The following is a 22,740-nucleotide window of genomic DNA, read 5'->3' on the forward strand; positions in this document are numbered from 1 at the left end:
CCACCTCCTCCACCACCTCCCCCCTGACCCGTAGTGGCTGTGAAGGCACTAAGAATTAGTGTGTAACATGAACATTTACCTTAGTTTACCTTACTTTAGTTATTTTACCCTTTTGATAACTTCATACAGTGTTAATCAGTATTGGAATCTAACTCAACAGAGTAAATTATCAACTCTCTCCAGATGTTATTTAACCTTTGGTGTAAAATTTCAATAACACTATTCAGTGTAAGCAAGTGTTAAATTTTTACTCTATTTGGCGTTGATTTAACTCTATTTAACACCAAATCCAAATGGGACCAAATACACTTGGGGATAATATTAAATTTAACTCTAAAATTGAGTTAACCTGACCCTTTCCATGACTTGTTTTCCATTAACACAGCCTTCCAGAATACTTTGTTAGAGTTTTTTTTAGCATCCAATTTTGCTCTGAAACTTGAGATTAATCACAAACTGAAAGCAGCGCCTTGGATAATGTCTGTAAAGTGGTTTCCATCTACATTGTATCATTTTAACCTGCTGCTAGATCTAAACCATTGATTATTGTTAAAGCTTTCATTTTGATGCATAGTTTAGCTCCACTTCTAAAAGAAAGTGTTAAACAGCCTTTAATTCAGGTAACAAAACCCTTCTCTCACAGTTCAATGATATTTCTGCAGAACCACAGAGCTGATCAGTTAGATAAATACACAGGTGCTATAACAGAGTTAGGAATGATTCTCTGTCCTATACAGTCTGCTGCTCTCCAGGCACATCTCTTTATTTTGCTCTCCTTTTTGTTCTATTCCTTAATTCTTTTTGCTACCTGTGTAGAAGGTAGTTTTGGAAAGAACAAGTTTAAGAATTGATCATACACTGACCTCCACAGGGTACATTTGGCATTACATATTTAACAAATCATAATGCTGAATATCAAACTGTTATAGCTATTGTTATAGTTTAAATATGGGTAGATTGGTGTTACTGTGTAGTGATGGCAGGTCTGACAGTCTAAACTAAATGGAATAGTTCCATACAAAAACGAACTGAGGTTGTTGGGGGGAAAATAGGAATCTGATCATGAAAGGTTGTAGCAATAATTCTTTCCCATATGTCAAAATGTAATTGTAAAAACAGCCTTTACTGCATGAGTCAAACTGTAGAAATAACAGTTAAAATGAATCTGTAAAACATTACAGCATTATTCAATCAGTCATTAAGACTTGAGTAAGTATTTTAAATGATTGCAATAACAGTTATGTGTGGTAATGTACAGATACACTGTAAAACCTCATAGAATCTCGTAATAAAATGTGGAATCACTCAACCCCCATGAATATAACCAAACTCAAAAACAAATTGTTGAAGTAATAAGAAATTAATACATTTGTGCAGTATCTAAAGTATTGGTGATGATATAATCAATATATAATTCCAGTTTGTCTCACTGTGCTATAACGTTGTTTTGTTTTTCTTTCAGTTTATAAATCATCATATGCCCAATTATGATGATCCCCCAAAATGTAAAGATTTGATGTTAGTCACATAAAAAACAAAGTAGCCAGTAACAATTAGATTAGATGATCCATAGAAAATTAATTGGCTAACACTTTGATAATCTAATATTGGTAATTGTTTTTATCGTACATCATTTGTTTTGACTGAAATAAACTTAATAAATTAGAAGATGCATTTAGGTTAGTCTGATAAATTCTGTTAAAGCAATTTAAATCCTTTTGGAGAATTGCTGCATACAAGTGTAATATACTTACTAGTTTTAAGTTCAATCAACTGAATGGATACACTAAACTTATTTTACCAAAGTTATCTTAAAAAATACTTGAATTATTTGTACTCAAATATTTTGAATGCTTAAATGGTTTGAGTTAATAAACTCAAATGGTTTAAGGCAATCAGTTTGAGTAGAACTAACTCATCGGGTTGATATGTTCTCTGACATTATGATATTATTAGTTAATGTTATTGCATGATTCATCAAAAATGTTACATTATTAAATGTATACATTATGATGTGTTTAATGTGATAACATAATAATGTATTATATGAATTATATAAACCTGCACCAGAGCATTGCTGCAGAAAAGAAATAGATTAAAAGTCTAAAATGTATCGCCACTTCCCCCACTGTACAAAAGCCAAAAAATCCTGGTTCATTACCTGTACTGCAGCCAGCCACCAGGAAGTGATCAAGATGCTTTGGCTTTACTTTTGGGGAGCTGTCATCCATCTTTATATACAGTCAATGGTTGATACCTGACAGGAAGACTTATTCAGTGAAATAATTTGATGTTTAAAAGATAAATTCCCAGACTGTGTATCATTTCATCAGATAAAACGTTTTATCTGGCCAGTATTTTGGTACCTGCAAAACGAATGACTTTCCCATCGGCCTTAGCTGTACCATGCTAATTAGTAAAAGTTAGCACGCTTATCATTGTCACTGTTAGCATGGCCACCCCAGCTGCCACCCCAGTTTGGTGTCAAATGCTGTCAAATGTAACACATTTGTTTTATTCATTTAAAAAAAATTCCAAAACTTTTATTTAATGATCTGTTATGGCCATATTTTACACTGAGTGATATGCTTAAGTTCAATAAAAAAATAATGTATTTGCAATGTCTGAAGATGCTTCATAATATGTAAAAATGCAATGTTTCATATATCTTTATTTGGGGTCTTTTCCAAGCAGATGATAATAGATGGGATTATTAGTGATTAGCATATATTTCTGCCAATCCTCTGACCACCCATATATATTTCTGTATATTGGCCTCTAGCTATAGATTCTTCTGTAGTCTGTGTGTGAATGAATAATAAGGTAAACCATGGTGCAGAGGGGATTTTGACCTGCTGGTGGCACTAAAGGAAAGGTAAGGACTCGGGAAAATTAATAGTGATCATCTTCTGGGGAAAAAGATGACCACTCTAAATTTCAGGGTGATCTGCCACAACAGATATTCTGGACAGAAAATGTGAACGATTTTGCAAGTAAACAGTAAACAGGATTATACACAAGTCCTGTGTCATCTTTTAGAGAAGGTTATATCAGTTATAAGTGGGTGGGATGAAGAGGTGTGACCAGTGAAGATGTCACTTCCTCTGTGCAGCTACTGTACATAGAAACACAAGGTTTTCTTTTCCTCATTTGCTTCTTTTCTTAGCTGGCACAGAAATAGCAGCAGTCAGGCTGCATGGAGCTCACCTCAGCTGTCAGTCAGAGCAAGCCCCACAGCTGCTCTCACAGACAGACGCAGAGAGATGGAGGCTGAGATATGGAAAAGCCAGGTGGGGGAAGGCGAGGCAAAACGAGCAAAGAAGAAGCAGCAGGTTTTTGTATAATGCTTTTTCACTGTGGGGACAGGGGGGCACAGTGATACAAACTCATTGAGCCGCCGTACAAAAACCTCCTCCATTGAACAAGCTGAGTGAGAAGCTACAAGTTACCCGTGACACTTGGCACACATAGAAACATCCATATTCTCATTCATGCAAGATGCCTCACTTATCTGAGAATGTACCAAACAGAAATTTCAGTGGAGGAATATAATAAAGTAAAACAACAATCCAGTATTTGGGTCTTGTGCACTCTTCTAAAAGAAAACCAGCAAACCTGAGTGTTGTGCATCCCATTTACTATTCTGAAACTACAGTAATGTCGTGGACTGTTAGCCTGTTTCCAGGTACCAGTTATGGGCAGTTTTGTATCTTTTCGGTAGAGGATGAAGTCAGTGTGACACTGGAGCTGAAGCTTACTTTGGAAAAGGAACTAAACTCACTGTTCTGGGTAAGTCAGAGCTCTCACAACTTCAATTCATCAACAAAAAATGTCTATTTTAATTGCTAATGAAGGAAAAACTATCAAACTGACTGGAAGATTTTGACTTGCACTGATCATACTCTGGAAACAAAACCAATGTTGCCATTTTAGTTTTTTTTGTTTTTGTTTAATGTTGTATTTTAGTGGAATGGAATCTCTTTAGATTCTCAGAAGAGCCTGGTTCTGGTTCTCCTGAAATAGTCTGGTTCTGGTTCTTCAGAGTCCACCACAGCTGGAGTTTCTTAAACCTTCCATACTTGGGCCTTTGTAGTTCCAGTCCAGCTCAGTGCTTTTTGATATCAAGCGATCATGCTGTGCTAATAATGAAGCCTATTTTGGCCTGGGCACAAAACTGACTGTTCTTGGTAAGTAAGACACCAGATATTTTTCTTTATTCTTCACCTGTGAAGACAAATGTGCTGTATGTGATCCTCACAGGTCTTTTAGCTGCATTGAGAGAAACAAAGTTGCCCTCTAACTTAAACAGGCCGTAGCACAGCTATGTTGCTTTTAGGAATTTAATGAAAGCAATCGAAAGCAAAGTTTACAAGTAAACGACCCATACTCTTTCTTAATTAAAGTATTAAAGAAAAAAAGCATAAACCGTAAGAGGCTAATTTGAGCACGGCTAAAGTGCACTGTGCTGCTGGTGCTTATGAGGCTCACTTCGGCGGAGGAACCAGATTAACTGTTTTAGGTAAGAAATCAGCATTAAGTTCATTAAAATAACACAAACAATGGTTCAGATTTGATCTGTTTTTAAGAGCTTCCAAAGCCTGACAGACACTTTGCAAGTGACAATTCATGCACTAACTGCCTTCAAAATGACTTCAGTTATCATAAAATACCTTAATATCATATGTTGACGTATAGAAGGTGATCTGTACAGGGTGACTATATTTAGTGCAAACTGCAGTATATCACAGTGTAAGCTTCTTCATGTCTGAGTGTGACAAAGTTGGATAAATAGCAAAAAGGAGCACAGAGAAAGAAGCAGTTTTGTCACGGTCTGAGAGCTACGTGTTAACTCAGAGAGGCTTATTTTGGAGCTGGAACTAAACTGACCGTCTTAGGTAAGAAAATGTGCAACGACAAATCAAACTGAGCATGTTTCACAGCTGGTTTATATGGGAGAATGTGCGATATGTGGACTCTTCCAGGCTTTTAGGTGATTTTATGTGGTGGCAGTAAATTTATTCTAAGTATTGTTTCTTTAGAAGATGTTATAACACATGTTAGTTTTGTTTCAGTCCCAACCTGTTCTCCAGCAAACTGCTGCGGAAATAACAAAATTGGCTCTATGCCCGGATTATTGCTTTCAATGTGAGTTCTTATCAGCTCTGTGAATGATTGTGAGTACAGTCGGAGGCTTACTTTGGGACTGGAACCAAACTTACAGTCTTAGGTAAGGTAAAAATACATATAATATTAAATTAGATAGAATTTAAAAGTCAGATGTATTCTGTAATATCCCAAAATGTATAATTCCAAGGTACAATTTGAGGTTGTTACACCCTGTTTTCTAAAATTGAGCAGATTTTTCTAAAACTGTGAGGAAATGTTGGCTATGCAGCGTGAATCTGGAGAAGTTTCCATACACTTGTTTTATGTTTTCTGTGATGAAGAGTAAAAAGACAGTTAATAGCTGCTAGTGTTGAAAGCTTAAACGGTTTTTACTACAGTCATGTGTCAGTGTGACAACTACAACCCTGCTTACTTTGGTGGTGGAACCAAACTGACAGTCTTAGGTAAGAAAATAACTTTACAAGCAATAGATAACCTCTTACATTTTCTCAGAGGTTTTTTGTAGTATGTGGGGTTGTGAAACTTTAAATGTATTTGCAATTACTTGAATTTGTAACTATTTAAAATGCTATGAATCTAGCATCAGAGGCTGTCCTTTAAAATATAGTTGCCTTCTGTGCTCAATCAAATTAGGCAAACCTAAAATTAAATTAAACTAACATACATACAGTTGTATAACAAGTGTTTTGTTCAGTGTTTGTTCAAAGTTTTTTCTGTGAGTGTTACGTTGTGCTCCGGCACTTATCCTGCTTACTTCCGAAAAATACACTGCAGAATCAGCCCGTCTAGAAACAAGACAAATATTCTTAAATATAATGACACTTCTTGTAATGAGCCAAAATAATAATAATAATAATAATAATCTGCCAATGGTGTAAGCTAGTTTTGCATGGAAAGAATCTATAAAACTAGCATAGAAATCTAGCGACTGGAAGACTGTAATGGGTCTTAAAACTAGAAAAAAAAGCCAAAAATGTAAGCAAGTTGTGCACGGACCTGAATTAAAAAAGCAAAATAGTGACTTTGTCTTCAATGAAGGCACCAGAAGCATTCTTATTTTTAGCATTTTTTATTGAAACAGTGAAAAACTTTAGCTGCTTTATTTCCAACACTGGGACAAGACTACTTTCCGTTAAACTGAGGAAAATAATCTTGTTCCTCTGCTCGGATATTATGCAAACCATTGCTGTAGCTTGTTACTGGTTAAATCGAGCTCAATATGAGCTGTAATATCTTATAAAGAAGCAGTTAGATATATATTTCCTTAAAACCAGATTACCTTTCTAATGCAAAACATGCTTGACAAGATTATATTTTTCTTCTTAGACAAAAAATATTAAATGCATTTTCCAAAAACAAGGCCTTTTTAAATTTCTTGAGATTCTGTTTTAGCAGTGTAGTTTGTCACATAAAAAAAAATGGCAAACAGCAATTTTTCGTATGGATGTTTTTACCCTAGGTATTAAACTAATAGTATATAAAGTGTTAATGGGTGAGCTTTAGCGCTGGGGGGCAGATTTTGTTACCTTTAGAACGATTGAGGCTAGATGTTTCCTGTCCTAATGCTAAGCTAAGCCGGCTCTAGTTACATATTTATCATACAGGCATGGGAGTGGTATCAAAATTCTCATCTAACTTTCAGAAAATTTCTCAAAATGTTGGACTCATCAAATGATTTGTTTTCTTTGTCCCTACAGAATCCAACCGTACCATCATCCCACCGACGGTGACAGTTCTTCCTCCTTCAAAAAAAGAAAAAAACAAGAAGACCTTGGTGTGCGTGGCCTCTCGTTTCTACCCAGACCATGTAAGCGTGTCCTGGCAGATTGACGGGGACGACATCACAGATGGCGTGGCGACCGACAGCGCTGCCCGATTGGAAGGGGAACATTACAGCATCACCAGCAGACTGAGGGTCCCGCTCAAAATGTGGTTGACACCGGGCAAGAACTTCAACTGCACCGTCAGCTTCTTCAATGGGAACGAGACAGTGTACCGTTCTGACTGGGTCGCAGGTGTTAAAGGTTGTTTGGCAGAAAAATATCTGAAGATCACGAACGCTGCCAAACTGACCTACGCCATTTTGATCGCCAAGAGCAGCTTCTATGGAGCCTTTGTGGTGCTTCTGGTGTGGAGGCTTCAGGTTCGTCCAAAATGATCATATACATAAAAACATGATTCTTGGAACTCATAAACATAAAGCAAAAGTTTGAGTCAAATGTAACTGAAATATAACAAATCAAAAGTTCATTTATTCAAAAAATTCAATATAATGTAAATATTCTGAAATAAAGTGATATAAAATATAAATAAACTTTACTAGATCCAATAAGGAGGTTTATCTATAGGCATCACACTCCAACACTGCAGGTGGCTGACCCTTTACATTGCGCTTATGTACTAAAATTTCATGGAAAATGTAATGGAAATACTTAAGTCAACATTTTAAGGTCAAATATGTTTTGAGTGTACAATGTCCATACTACACAAGTCACTGCTTTGTCTATGTTCCAAAGAAATCCCAGTGGAAATTCTATACTTGCCATAAGAAATGGTCATGGCCAGATAGTAAGTTAAAGCCCTTATCAAACGTGGTGTCACTCAGATAGAAGTGTGTGTTATGTAAATGTTGAGGCTTTATGACATAACACGTGGGTTATTATTGGATAGCAATCAAAGTTTCTGGGGAAATGTGTGGATAATATTTTTTTACCAACACAGTGATAAATATAAATATAAGTCACAAGGTCACAAGACATAGATACTTAACAATAAACATTCATAGCAGCTATAGTAATATATGATTGAGCTGTTTGTATGGCTACATTTAGGTGCATTTAGCTCATATGATTTGGCTGATGATAGAGAAAGAGTCTTAAGTCACTTTAAATCTGCAGTAATAAATATTTATAGAAATAGCTTTTTGTCATGTCTAAAACTTTCACTATATCCTGACTGTAATACATGACACGGATAATCTGTGAAAAATTCAGGTTCATCTGACTCATTCTCGTGCTCCTAATGGCATTTGTAAGAATCCACCGGGCCTGAATGAAAACAACCAATCAGCCAGAGGAACCTGATTATGAACATGTTCACTTAATTAACATTCAATCAAAACCACAATCTTTCCCCAACCTTAAACCTTTAAGGTTTTTTTCCCCATAAACATGTGAACCCTGGTCTCTGGTATTAATGTCCTGACTTTTGTACGGCCACCATAAATTGACTTCATGAACACAGAGGTGGAAAGTAACAAAGGACAAATAGTTTGTTACTCTACTTAAGTAGGTTTCAGATAGCTGTACTTTACTTGAGTAATTATTTTCCCAGTATCATTATTTCTTGCATCATTGCATGCCTTCCCAACATCAAGACTGCTGCATATCACACATGACAGTTGGATCCAGATGAAACAGACTAGAGAGTTTAGAGTTCCAGTTAGCTTTGCTCAGAAATAGCCGGTAGAAACCAAGAGAGTACTTTTTCCTCTGAGTACATTTCTTCCCAGTTCTATATAGACTAATCTGTAATGAGAAGAATCTTCTCATCGACTTAAAATGAGTTTACTCACAGTGTTTTGTGGCTTAATAAACATTTCTTTGTGCAGGAGAGATGATGAAGTAGCTCAGAGTTTATCATAGAGCTCTTAAGAGCGAGACCTTTGTTTAATCTCTCTTTGTCTGTATTCACTGATGGCATACACTATGTTAGCTTATGTAAAGGTGACTCAGACTGAAATGAGCTCAAGTTAAGTAGATCATGGTGTTTTTAGTTGTTTTTTGTTTTTTTAACAAATCTCTGAAAATGTGTCCTTCTCTGTGTGCTCCACAGGCGTCTTCCGGAAAACAGAACAACTGAGAGCTGAGCTGCACACACCAGCTGATTCTCCTGCTTTCTATAAACACGCTGCTTTTGATGCTCAGTTCTGCTAATCATATAATGCACAAATTAGGGCAACTTCCTGTAGTGTTAATAGCACTATTATTGACTTAAAACCATGTGAATAATTCAATATCCAGTGTGGATTGATACTGTTTGTGCTTGTGAACTACTTCATGCTGAGTTTTATTCTCAATAAAAGTTTTGCAGACAAGACACACAGTTTGGCGTCATTATTTCTTTAGAAAGTGTGTATGAAAAGATCAGACTTACTGTAAGACAACACAGCACATACTAATCTTCCCACCTGTCAGATGGAGTCACATAGTTACTTGTTGAAGGCAGTTAACATGCAATTTATGTCAGTTTCTGTACATTTATGAAGACTGGCCACATATCTCTGCCTACATGACTTGAAAGACTCAGTGGAGGTATTTTTAGCTGCTCACTTATCTGTTGGTTTTCTTAGAATTCAGACATGTTTCCATTCACAGCAACTGAGTCAGGCTCTAAAAAAAATCAGGGCGGTTGGCAATAATGACATTTTCCAATTAGCAAAACGTAAAGCTGATCAAAGAAGCCTCTACGGTGGCATTTAAAGCTATTATTCAATCAAATCTACAATTTTTACCATTTTAAAAACATTTAAACTTACAAGGAGTTTTAATTTTGTGTTGATTCTGGCAGCAAAAAGTTTCTACCGCCTCGTTTCATTGATTTCAAGGGGAATTCGACCCAATGGCAGACATTAGGAATAACTGTTAGAACAGAAACAGCTAATCTTCTCACTGGTGGTCTTGTTTGTTTATGTATGTAAAGTTGAGGCATCAGTGTTAAACTGAGACTGTTTCATAACCAGTTCAAAACTCCTTGTAGAAGTGAATTTACTTTTTCCACTGTGCACATAACGTACGGCTGCTATGGATCCACATTTGTTATCACAGTCAATATAATATATTTGCTATGTTGCTTTATGTTGCAGTAAAGAAGTAAATGTTCACATCCCACATCAACAGGAAGTCAGTGTTCTCATCTCTGCACAGAAGAAGGTCGAGGCTGTTGTTGGTGAGCGTGAAGGCCCACGGATGCGCTGAGAGCGACAGCAGAGGAGAGGATGTGGTCGTAGAGCAACCCGTCGGTGCAGTTCTCAACTTCACCGCAACATTTGCAGGCAACACCTGTGTCTGTGCAACAAGCCGCCGCACTGCAAGAGTTTGCAACCAACATGCTTCTGTGTCAACTGATGCTCCAGTACGAGCCAACAGCTGCTCACATAAAGAATATACAGCAGTTAAAATAAGCTTTGTTGTGTCTGTCTACACTATAATGCAGAAAGAAGGCAACTATCAATAATAGAGTCTCACAAGAGTCTCCATTATGTAAGCCTATTTGCCAAAGGAAAATATATTTTTAACTATTTTAAACAATCTTTTTGTTGAGGCAAGTTTGTTAGTTTGTGACTTACCAGTGGAAGTTTTTAATTATATTATTAATTGAAAACATGTTGCAATACATGTTCAAATATATCTATATTTTCTTTCTCTATTCAAGAGAAATAAAACACTTTTCTAAAACCTTTATGTCACACTTCTCTTTATATGGACGAGGTGTAAAGTTTTAAGTTTAAAGATGATAAAAAAACAAATAGTCAAATCGAAACAACAAAATAATTATATAATCTGAAGTTCTGTCTTTGTAGAGCCACTTCAGACTGCGTGGTGGGCGATCATCTTTTTGTCCTTTAAACGTTGACTTGTTTTTCAAAAAGTCTTTCCCATACTCTTGCACCATCCACTGAGGTCGCAGTGAGGTTTATGATTCAATTCAATTCAATTTTATTTGTATAGCGCCAATTCAATTCAATTCAATTATGAACGTGTACCAACAATATAACCCTGGATTTACCTGATCACTGACTGTATTTTGATTAAAAACATTTACAAAAAATTCATAAAATGATTAAATGAGATAATGACAGAGTAACATTAGATATGCATTCCATGGCAATATTGGTGTATTGTTTTTTTTTTCTTTTTTTATTGTTAGAAATACTATATTTACCATTAATGAAAAGTCAAAAAAAATATCAAAATTAAATTCTAGAGAATCAGGTCCAACATGTTTTCTAACAACATATCACAGCTTATAATGTGTTCTACCAAAAAAACGAGTACAGCATTTTAGGGTTAAAGTCAAAATGATCAATATCCTGAGATACTAAATCAACAGATTGAGATACTCAAAAGAATGAGCAAGTGAGTCAAAATGTGGACTAAGTTATGCCATTATAAAAGTGTTCTAAGAGCATCTGTACAAACTTCCTGTTGTCAATTTCTAGCACTCCTGCTAACCCTGACCAATCCATGAGTGCTGTCAATGAGCCCCACAGAGGCACAGCACTGATACTGTGTGTAGGTTCAAATACAAATACTTAAACAGTCCTACTTTTGGTGATGTGATGATGTGTTCAGGTTGGAAGTGATGTAGAAAAGGTGTTTGTACAGCTCATGGGAACAAGAAATTAATTATTTACTTTTAACCAAGTAATTTTACCCTTAGAGCATGCATGAAGCACATGAATGACACCCCATGTCCCAGCTCAGGGTATATGGACATTATTAGTTAGGTGTCTCCATCTGCTGGACAGTCAGTGCTGTTACAGCCCTGGCTTTGGTCTGTGCCTGTGGTGAGCTCATTACACACGAATAATATCAATGAAATACAAAGAGTTTCACAGAAGTGAACCAAAGGCTGAGATACAGGCCTACTTTCCGTACACACCGTAAAATCAAGAAGGCATGAGGCTTTGGCGACCCCCAGGTTGGGAACAACTAATTGCTGAGGTGATTATCAAAATGATCTAAAGACAACAGATAGCAGTATCTACAGTATATGTATTTACCATTAGCTTTTACAGTAGAATTGAAACTAAGTAAACAGATGTGCAGATATATGTCACTACATTGTGAAAGAGGAGAATGTGATTATGTGAGGGCCACCTTCTGTGAAGTCTGCCATGTTGAACTGCCATGTTTCTACAGTAGCTGTTCCATGATTAATCCCAGAGGAGACAGCAGAGCAGTAGAGTGATGGCAACATTAGACCAAGCGGCACTCTGGCCTTTAGAGCCGGACACCATCTCCCTTTTGTGGCTCAGGCTGGCCAGTGGATAGGAGCCATACTTCCCCCCAAGCATTGACACACCCTCACTGGCCAACAGGACGCCAGAGAAGGTGATGGTTTTGGAGTGAGTGCTGGCCCAGGCGCAACTCCCCACATTCTGCCTTACCCACACCTGGTCACCTTTCTTCAGTTCCTCCATGAGGTAGCAGGTGTTCAGTGTTGTGTCACCCCCAGAAACCTGGGTACAGGAGTGGACGATGTCTGTAGTATCATCTTCCAGTTCCTATTTACTTTTGATTACCATATTTTGTCATGTATTTTATAGTATTTCTTGCTTCAGTGACTATAGGTTTAGTTCAGTCTTGTGTACCTGAGCATGGCAGGACATCCTCTGGGCAACATTGAGCATGAAGTTCCACAAGTTGTTGTGGTTTCCGCGGCAGAGCTGAGCAGCAAACACAAACTGGTAGATTCCAGCGACCGGTGCTGTGAACACACCCGTGTCATTGTTGTAGGCGGAGCCCTGGTTCACCAACACCTGATTGAAGATGATTGGGTTGAACTCGATATCTTTCAGGATACCCTGGAAGGAAACAAAAAAAAGAACGACGCCCCCTGGGACACAGATTCATGTTTCAATCAAATGATAAAAGACTCTGCATCATCCACCAAACAGTACGATGTTCATTTGACTGTTTCCACATGTGCCTAAATTCATACACAATATTATACAGTCACTCTCAAACACACACATTCATACACACACTACCTTGTTGTCTGGCTGCTGTCTGACGGGGGATCTGCGGAGAGCGTCAGGAGAGAGTTGGTTATGTTGGGCCAGTAGAAAAGCTTTAAGGATAAAGGTCAAAGGTAACTTCACTCACCCGGCCCACTGGATCTGCTACAACCAAACTGGTTACACACAACAACACTGTCACAATGACAAAATAGGAACGTATCTGTAACAGAAAAAAACCAAAAACCATCCCAATGAAAGATCAGGTACGACAGACAGACAGACAGACAGACAGACAGACAGACAGACAGACAGATAGACAGGTACCTTGGTGGAGCTCATCTTTCTGCTGAGAGCTGTACACCACTGACACACTCTGCTTCTGTGTCTGTGCCCAAGTCCACCTGCTGCTGCTTTGTTACAAAATCCAAAATCTGTTTGACTAACTCATGCCCACCACACACACACACACACACATATATACACCTAATATTTCTAAGAAAAAACGGACATTGGTTTAGGTCTTTGTGCGGCGTGTGTTTCCAAAGAGGATGGCATATGAAAGGAGAAAGTCACATGACTTTTATAGAGAGACATTGTCTGCGCGGAAGGAGGTTTAAAAAAATATACCAGGGAAACCATTGTGGGGTCCAAGTTCAAATTACACACGCACAAGAAAGCAATGCATGTACGTACTGGATGTGATGTATGTGACTTATATGTAATCATTGAAACCAAAGGTAAAATGTAAAAACAATGATTGCAGTAAATGAGGCACAAACAAGCTGCTCCTGCCCCTTCAAAAACAGCAAGTATTGAATGGAGTTGTTGAGTTCATTGACACTGCTATAGGGGCAGTTTCAGGAAAAGGCTGGAGGAAATTGGAATTTGGCCTCTGATGAAAACAGCAAGTCTGTCACTGACCTGAGTGTGATGAGCCTTGCACTGTTCCATCATGGTGTTCTGTGTTGTTACAGACGTTCAGATCAGGGAGGCCATTTAATTCTTCCCAGCAGCCAAAAAACAAATCACAGCATCACAGGGTACTTGAGATTTTTAAAAATATAAAATAAAATAAATACAAATAAAAAGATCAGTCATGCATAATTCATAAAATAATTAAACTACAATATTTATATTCAATATTCCCATTGTATATTATACCTCTACAATATATTACCATGCCTTTATCCATAGCCTATAATACATTTAAATTAAACTGCTGTCCTATGTAATTTATTTCTATACTACCTCCTGCTGTGACCTGTGTAATGTTCCATATCAAACACCTCTGTTTAATAAAAGCTGTATATAGTGTACACATAACTCTTATTCTTATTTTTCTATTTTTACTTAATGTGTATTTTTTATCTATTGTGTGTTGTATCTGCTGTATACAGAGTGTGGGAAGCTTATCATTTCTGTGCGTTTACTGCCATAAACTGTCAACGGGATCCCTCGCTGTCTCATCCCAACTTCCTCCTTCAATCGAAAATACATCACATTAAGGATGTAAAGATAGGTAAGCCTCAGGGCAACAACTGGTGCTTTCCATTTAGCTAACATGCATCCTTACTTCCTTCACTTCCTGACATTCTCTGTTGGGAGAGAATCTCCACTGTGAAATATCCTTGCTGTCAGTCAGTCACTGTTTGGTAAATCTCCCTCTAATCCTTTTCAGTCTGCTCTGTTCAGCTTTAAAACCTGTTGCCTAAAACAGAGACAGTTTGTTTCTACTGTGACAAGAACCGTCCTCCCCTTCAGGTTTCAGTGTCTCAATAACGTCATGCTTCAGAAACGCTTCGGCAAAGAGTGTTAGAGAAAAAACAGATGCGACTATAGGTGAATAACTGAGTTTACTAGGGTTTACCCGACTACACCCCTGCTCCGTAACGCTCTCACAGTCAAACAGCTAACTAGCTAGCTAGCTAACCCACTTACCAGCAGACTAGATGACATCAACCCAGGCCGGAAGTGATTTGATTGGCTGTCTGGGCCAAGTGTGACATTGATGAGTGGTGCAACTTCGTGCTAGAAAAATGCAGTGCAAGGGAGGGACTGAGCCAGTCGCTTAATTTGTTGCTCGTTTTGTAAAGGAAGTCACAAAGAGGGTCTGAAAAGTTGCTGAATCTAGCGAGAAAGTTGCCAAGTTGGACACACTGGTGCAGGCTACTGTAGAGCTATCTGTTGGAGGGTAAATCCCGTGTTTTTTCCACACAGAGAGGTATACAAATAAATGATACAAGAAACAGTTGTCTTTAGTCTGTTTAATAAAGCAGGATAATAAGAGTAACAGAGTTAACCTATTTTAGCTGAGAGGACAGAGCTCATACAGGTGCAGGTCTGACAAAGAAGCACAGAGACAATCACATATTTGTAGTGCAGATTGTAACATGGTGTGACTAAGAGAGGAAGTCTCTCAATGCTTTGAACATAATGAATCTCAGCTTGGTGTGACAGATATGTGAATATGCCCTTTCACCTATTACAGGAGAATAAAGTACAAAAATGTAGCACGGTGACATTTACTAAGATCTAAGGTGGGGGAGAAAGTCAGTAAAAGTTGAAAAGGTCAGTAAAGGTTACACACAGTCATATACATGTCTAATGGTCTCTCAACCTCAACAGTAGCACTAGTATTTTTGCTCTTACAAACCACAGTCTTTTTTCTGTTAAAGGACCAGTGTGTAGGATTTGGTGGAATCTAGCTGTGAAGTTGCAGATTGCAACCAACTGAACAGCCATATTTGATGACCTGGGATTGAGAACGGGCTGTGAAGTGTATAGGAGAAACTACGGTGGTCGTGAAACCCTATCTGGAGCCTGGGCCACTGTAGAAACATGGCCGTTCAACATGGCTCCATGGAAGGTGACCTGCAGCGTCTGTATATAAAAACAGCTTCTTATATTAAGATGATTTTACACTAATGAAAACACACCTATGAATATCCCATTTCTGCTAATAGATCCTATTAAATGTTACACACTGGACCTTTAAATACAGAAGATGTAAGTAATTAGTGAAATAATGTCCTTACTTTTTAAATGAGTAATGTGTAATAAGTAATTGATCACAGTTTTCAAGTAACTTGCCCAACACTGGTCTTAATAGTTATTTGAAGATTTTTGTTCAAAAAGAATATTAATTGACATAAGAGAGAATGGCAGTCTGCTGGTTGGCCTGTCTAGCCTCTGTCTCTGCCTCTTTAATACCCCCCAACACACACACATTCAATAAAGGTATTCCAGTCCAGTATTAATCATCTTGACATCTGGCCTACGACCTCAATAAGATTGTCTCTTCCTCTTTCTCTCCATCAGTCCAGCAGTAATCCTCTGTGGTGTACAGAGACATATGGTCTGCCTATAAACCTACTCTACTGCTGAATGTCTGTCTGACCACAGGACTTAAAATGTATCCGGACATTTGACAAGTCACAAGCAGGGTCACTGTAATCCTAGTATTTTCTTTTTTTATTTGATGTTTTATGTCATATGTAAAGTGTTATTGGCTGAATAAATGGTTAGGGCGTTGGATTTTTTTTCATGTGTGTATTCTTTTTCACAGCCCAGCTTTTTGTTATTTCAACCTTCTCTTGTCATTAAAGATTCCCGAAATAGTACAAGAGTCAGAGATTTTTTCCCATCACAAGCAGTGCCTGAAATGAGCCGGTGCTCACCAGTACTGAGATTTTTGTCCACATGAGTACCCTTACTTCTTATTGAGTACCGCTGAGGTCACAAGTATTTTTTCCAACGGGTAGACAAAAAAAGTCGTGGAATAATTGTCTATAACTAATACTCTAATGCTTTGATACATGACCCAAACCCACCCAAGCAAGTTCAGTTTATGGACCTCAGTGTTTCTAAAACCCTGTGTACAGCAATGCTGATCAGGTACTCCTAAACAGCTGTGAAACTGCATCTCTGTTTAAACATGTAGCTAGCTTAATGCTAAGCAAACAGCACTGAAAATGTCTTTGCTAAAAAGGACATATAAACGGCAAAAAAAAAAAAAAAAATTGAGTTATGTTTTGTTTAGGGTTGTGCTGAATTTTGGTACTGGCATCTTTCTTGGTCCAGTTCAGGCACTGATCACAAGTAGCTAAATAAAATAAAATAAATAAAATACCAATTTTAAGAAACACAGTATACATTGATCTTTAGTTATTGGTGATCAAATGCTGTCTCATCAAAATGCACCTCTTTTTCCCTCCTAATCAACATTTGCTTTAAGTCGAGGTTTAAAGTGGCCAAAGACCATCATCACCATCACCTTACATTTCTTTAACTATTTTATTATTAATGGTTAAATGCGTTAACGCTGTTAGAATAGTTTGAGCTACTGGGAAGGGCTCATGGTCAAATATTAAATAAAAAAAAATGCTAATAATTATTTTTAAAATTAAATGATAAGGTTCAGCCCTTTCTCCATGCCAATCATTTTCATACAGTCCCTAAAAGTATCGCACAGTATTGCATAATATATTGAGTAATGTGTGCTGCAGAGATTTCAGATACAACACACACACACACACATACACATTTTTTTAGTATCATTAAATGTGGTTTAAGCTGTTTTTTACTGTTTAGGTGACAATTTAGTTATTTGTGCATGAATAAATGTCTATCTAGAGTCCCTCAAAAGTCACGTGACTTCACATATGGCAAAAACATCAGACCTGTATCTGATTTGGACCACACATGAAAGTGGCCCATATCAGAACAGAAAAGATCAATGTGATTGTTCACACTGTCATGAAAAAAACAGATGTGAGTCACACATCAACAAGACTGCACAAGGACAAAATTTCCATGTTGCCATAAAGGTCACCAGAGCGTTTTATTGACGTGCAAAACACAAACAAGCTGATGCTAATCAGAAATGACTTCAGTCATACTGTGCAGCGAGTTACATTGAGGCTGGGAAATAACAACCAAAGCTAACTACTATATCTGTATCTGAATCTACTCACTCGCACTGCGCCAATGTTTCACCATTCTGACCTACTAACACTGGAAATACCTGTTGATGTGTGAGCAGTTTATAGTCGGGCTGGGCGATGACAACACGTCATTTGCTTTTCAGAGTATATATTGAGAAACAAAATCTGTCTAGATATGAAAAATGATGACTAGGTAAAGAGAGCAGCCACTGAAACCTGTGTATAGCTTTCCTTTTTTTGTTCCATTTTGATATTTGTACCTTTTCATTCACACTGAGTGACAACAGCTTGTTGCTTTCTGTGCTGTTTGGAATTGAATAGCATTGAATGAGCCTTTGAGGATTCACTAAACTCATTTATAAATAGCTGTAATCATGCTTTAATTTATATTAAAGCCTCAATGTGTAAGTGTTACAGACCTCTATTATTATTATTATGGTCTTTTTCATTGTTTATTAAATACATTTATTGATTGTTCTGGCAACTTTCGACTGTTTGATTATGATCCACAGGATCAGTCATTTCCATGGTTTCCATTCATTGTCTATGTGAGCAGTCAGGCAATGCACCCTGGTAGTGCCATGGTGCATTTCAAGAGCTCCTCATTTGCATAAGGTAGAGGTCTAGGCTACTTTATGCAACTCAGGGCAGTACGGCACCATGACTCGCTGCCTCTGGAAACGTTTAAACTAACTGCTGTCCATCTCAAATGAAGTGGCATATGCCTCTCCTGTGTTCTCTGACACATTTTGGTGACCAATTTTTTTGATTTTGAAATCTGGGAGCAACAAGCAGGGATCTCCGGTTGTGCCCAATGCTGGGATCAGCCTCTCACTAGAGGAGCCTGGGAGTTTACTCTTCAGTCTCACAGAGTCTCCGTATTTTTATTGTTGTTTTTTCTGCATGCTCTCAGGGTGTTGGTATCTAAGTTTGTGACTGCGACTCAGTGTCCCAGTTCTTCCCAGGGTTCTTCTTTCGGTTCCTCTCCGCCATCACCAAAGCCGCCACCACAGTGACCAGCACAGTGATGGTGATGACAAGCACGGTGGCTGTTTCTGCGATGCAGAGCTGGCTGTCGACCCAGGCCAGCGAAGCCCCGGCCAGCTGCGGCGGGTCCTGGCACGTCACGTTGCGATAGTCGTCGATGTGAAGGTGGCGAACGTGCAAGATCTTACTGAAGACGCGATGCAGCTCACAGTCACAGCTCCACGGGTTGCCTGGTGGAGCAACAATAAAGCATAAATGTAGAGATTAACGAAAAAGACAAGTCAAATACTCAATGTCAAGTGTCCCCTTGACCCCAGACTCCTGAGAGATTTTGACACAAACACAACAAAAAGTTAAATGTTTTAATTGTTTGAAGCATGTAAATACCAGTGCTGTAGTTAAGACCAACTTTGTCCGTGACCAGGGCTAGTCGAGACCGAGTCAAAGTCCCAATGAGACAGCAACCATGGTAACCAGGTGGCCAATGTCAATATGTCAATGTCACCCAATATAATACAAGTCCAAGTGCAAAGTCTAAGACAATAGAAAAAATGGACCTGGACTTTAGCTGTACTATACACTGGTATATACAAGCACTTGGTCAATGGCCCTCTGCTTAAAACTGTGATGCTGTAGGTATCCCACAAGGCTCTCTTGGTCAAGTTTATAAAAATGAATATACAATGTCCAGTTGTAGTTTCAAAATAAAGCTTGTGAGGTTAATGTTGTGAAATGGTTGCACATTTTATTTATAGATTTTTTATATACTATTATGTCAACTTCCTTTACCACAGAGTGAATAAACACATTCATATTGTGAGAGAGTGGTGTCTCTTGACTTGATCCACAACAAAGGTTAACGCGAGCTGAACGTGGGTAACGGTATTAGTAGTGATATTGAAACCTGACAGCTGGATGTGTGTAGCTGTTGTATGGAGGCTGATAAAGGTCTTAAACTTGAGGTGATGCAGGTTGTTTCCCTCCAGAGCGAGGACTGCCAGGCTGTAGAGAGGAGCCAGAGCATCAGTGTCTATCTGGGAGATGTTGTTGTTACTCAGCTGGAGCACCTAGACAAACAGACAGGCATTCAGACAGGGATACAGACAATGTGTTCACACAGAGTCATTTTACGAGTCATTTATGCACCTCTAGTCCAGGCAGCATATCCAGGCTCCCCTGCTGCACCACACTCAGTCTGTTGTTGTGTAGGTAGAGCTGTCTGAGTCTGGAGAGGCCCCTGAACACACCGGAGCCAAACGACACCAGCTGGTTATAACTGAGGTCCAGCTTCTCCATGCTGTCCAGATACTCCAAGCTGAATGAGGAAGAGTCAGACACCAAATGTGCTGAATGCTGCTATGTTTAGCTTCACCCACTGGTGGTTAAACTCTCTTGTGGAGAGGTTTGTTTGTCTATATTGCCTAGCTTACAGTATCACAATATATCACAATGTATTTGATCGTAACCCCTGTGTCGTTATATGTAGTGTATTGCCAGATCCTTGCCAATACACAGCCCTAGAAATAACTGACTTGGCCACTTGGGGGAAGTAGAAACAAGCTGTGAACACAACATTCACATACTATCAGCTTTTAAGTTGATTTAACGAACTTGTTAGCTTATTTACACACACGGCTTCAGACACCACCAGGAGCATTTCAGGAAAGGAGCATTTTGCCCCCATGCCCTGAGTTTGTTAACTTGCTCAGATTGTAATAATGTAAGGAGGCACATTGATTTACTACGAACGACACCTTTCACATTAGACAGTAATGTAATTGTTATTATAAAAGCTATAGCTGCTTTAATTTCAAGTTTTAAACTACATTTAACAATTAAAGCATATCATGCATAGACCACTCCATGAAAACTTCATGATGATTGCCATACAAGGCCTACTTACTGTTTCCAGTAGGTGGTGCTAATACAGTGACTGAATATTGGTGATGTGATATGTAATTGTGTTTAGGTCGGGATGTGAAGTTTAGGGCAAATTGGATGAAGTACACTCAAGTTGCAACATGGCAAAACATTGATTTTGGACACCACACAACTGACACGCCGTCCAACTAAAACTAATGCTTTTGATGACTTTTCATTGTCAATGTCTTTAGGGAGTAGGTACTGATGGAATTTTAAGTCCATCCGATCAAGTTCGTTGAAATAATGCCTGGAAATGGCAAAAATGGCACCACAAAAATGCACACTAAGTTCAAAATGGCCGAATTCCTGTTGGGTTCAGGGCATGGCTCCAACAGGCTTTTTTGTACATCTGCACATGATATAGGAATATGGAGCATGATGCTGGAAGCCAGATGGACTTTGAGGACCAACAGACAGAATGGTACCTGTATCCAGATATGTGATTCAAGTTGTTGTGCTCCAGTCGCAGCTCTCTGAGAGCAGACAGACTGGTTGAGAAGTCAACAGGGAGAGATGTTAACTGGTTCCAACTGAGATCCAGTTTCTCCAGGAAGGACAAAGAGAAAAATGCCTGTGGGGAGAGGGGAAGACAGAGAGAAGCATACATTTAACTACTTTTACTTTAAACTACCAGACTGAGATTTCCAGTGCTTTCACCTTAATCCGTCCCACCATTCCTACCTGTGGTTGTATTCCCTGTATCTGGCTGTTGGCTAGCACCAGCACCCGCAGGGACCACAGTCCAGTGAAGGCTCGGGTGCCAATCTCGCTCAGATTGTTTCCTCCCAGCTCCAGCAGCCACGTGCCGTGTGGGAGGCCTCTGGGAACGTGCTCGAACCCACGGCCACGGCAGTCCACCAGGTCGGTGTGCTCGTAACAAACGCACTGATGTGGACACAACCGCGAGCCCTCGATGAATGGAAGAAGAGATGGGGGGAGATAAAAGACAAGAAGGAAGAAGAGAAGGGCCAGGAAAAGGAGACGCATATTTTCCTGGACAGCAACAGGAGGAACAACAGGAATTCAAAGGAGCAGCTGAAGTGGAAAGTTGAATGAAGCTTGGCAGTTTAATTCTGCAGTTCTCTTTGCCAAGCCTCGCAGTCACCGTGGATGCAACTGGAAATAAGACAGAAAGCATGGCAGTATTTAGTTTAGTTTTAAATAAGTAAGTTATGTGGTTGGCTGCAGTTCAGGTCAGAAAGCGTGCTGCCTCCATGTTAACAAATGGGACATGGGCCAACTAAAAATTCTAATAAGTTTCTCCCAAAGATGGTTTCTGTCCCTCTAGGTAGTTCTTATTACAGTGATGTATGCACATGCATCTGTCAGAGTATATAAAACATGAGCTTGTAGATTTGTCTGGTTCCCAGGCTAGCTTTAAGCATTTATTAGTTTATTAGTTTTGAAAATAAAAAACAGAAAAGGGAAAACTACTTGTTATTTATTTAAAAAAAATTCTTAAATTTAAAACAAAAAATGTAATATCGAGCCGTTTTCCGTTTTGGCGGCAAAGTAACCTGACCCCAATCAGCATTTACACACTGAGACATGACATCTTCCAGCATCTCGGATTTCCCCCCGTTAAAAACAATAGTCACCAAACCTTCACCATTACATAAGTTACTTACTGTAGCACAATTGTAACACTTGTTTTTACTAGGGTTTTTCATCCGATTTATCCTAGCTTTCCTGTGCAAATGTAATAATATAAACAGTAATCACAGTATGTAAGAGCGAGCAGCAGAAACGGATTTAAAGTCAGTGAGTCTGTCTGACACAACAGTATTTTTTTTTATTTGAGCTACAGCTTCAAAATGACCTGTTTTGTTATTTTCTTATAACTTGTTCACTATCAATACAGATATTCTTATAATGTACAGTAAAACAGCTTAAAGTGATTTCCTGGTTGATAATATATTTTTCACACTGAAAACATTCTAATTATTGTATTTTTACATTTTTATGCTGAATAAAATTGAAATGATAACAATTAACATTCTAATGAAAAATCCCACA

General features: G+C 38.5%; 2 protein-coding genes across 2 annotated transcripts; one reads left to right on the forward strand and one right to left on the reverse strand.

Moving 5' to 3' along the window:
• Positions 1–5,238: 5,238 nt before the first annotated feature.
• Positions 5,239–9,223, forward strand: LOC118323609 (T cell receptor beta chain MC.7.G5-like). Its single transcript, XM_035655619.1, has 3 exons — positions 5,239–5,570; positions 6,825–7,270; positions 8,962–9,223. Exons 1-3 carry the CDS (start codon positions 5,507–5,509, stop codon positions 8,986–8,988), a joined length of 537 nt encoding a protein of 178 aa, XP_035511512.1. The 5' UTR covers positions 5,239–5,506; the 3' UTR covers positions 8,989–9,223.
• An 8,469-nt stretch (positions 9,224–17,692) lies between these two features.
• Positions 17,693–21,825, reverse strand: LOC118323606 (insulin-like growth factor-binding protein complex acid labile subunit). Its single transcript, XM_035655616.1, has 5 exons — positions 21,406–21,825; positions 21,150–21,295; positions 19,948–20,116; positions 19,706–19,868; positions 17,693–19,031 (listed from the first exon to the last, which is right to left on the reverse strand). Exons 1-5 carry the CDS (start codon positions 21,709–21,711, stop codon positions 18,739–18,741), a joined length of 1,077 nt encoding a protein of 358 aa, XP_035511509.1. The 5' UTR covers positions 21,712–21,825; the 3' UTR covers positions 17,693–18,738.
• Between the last annotated feature and the right edge of the window lie 915 nt (positions 21,826–22,740).

Source organism: Morone saxatilis, unplaced genomic scaffold, assembly GCF_004916995.1.
Source record: "Morone saxatilis isolate NCDOM2014 unplaced genomic scaffold, NCSU_SB_2.0 Contig14, whole genome shotgun sequence".
Lineage (NCBI taxonomy): Eukaryota > Metazoa > Chordata > Actinopteri > Moronidae > Morone > Morone saxatilis.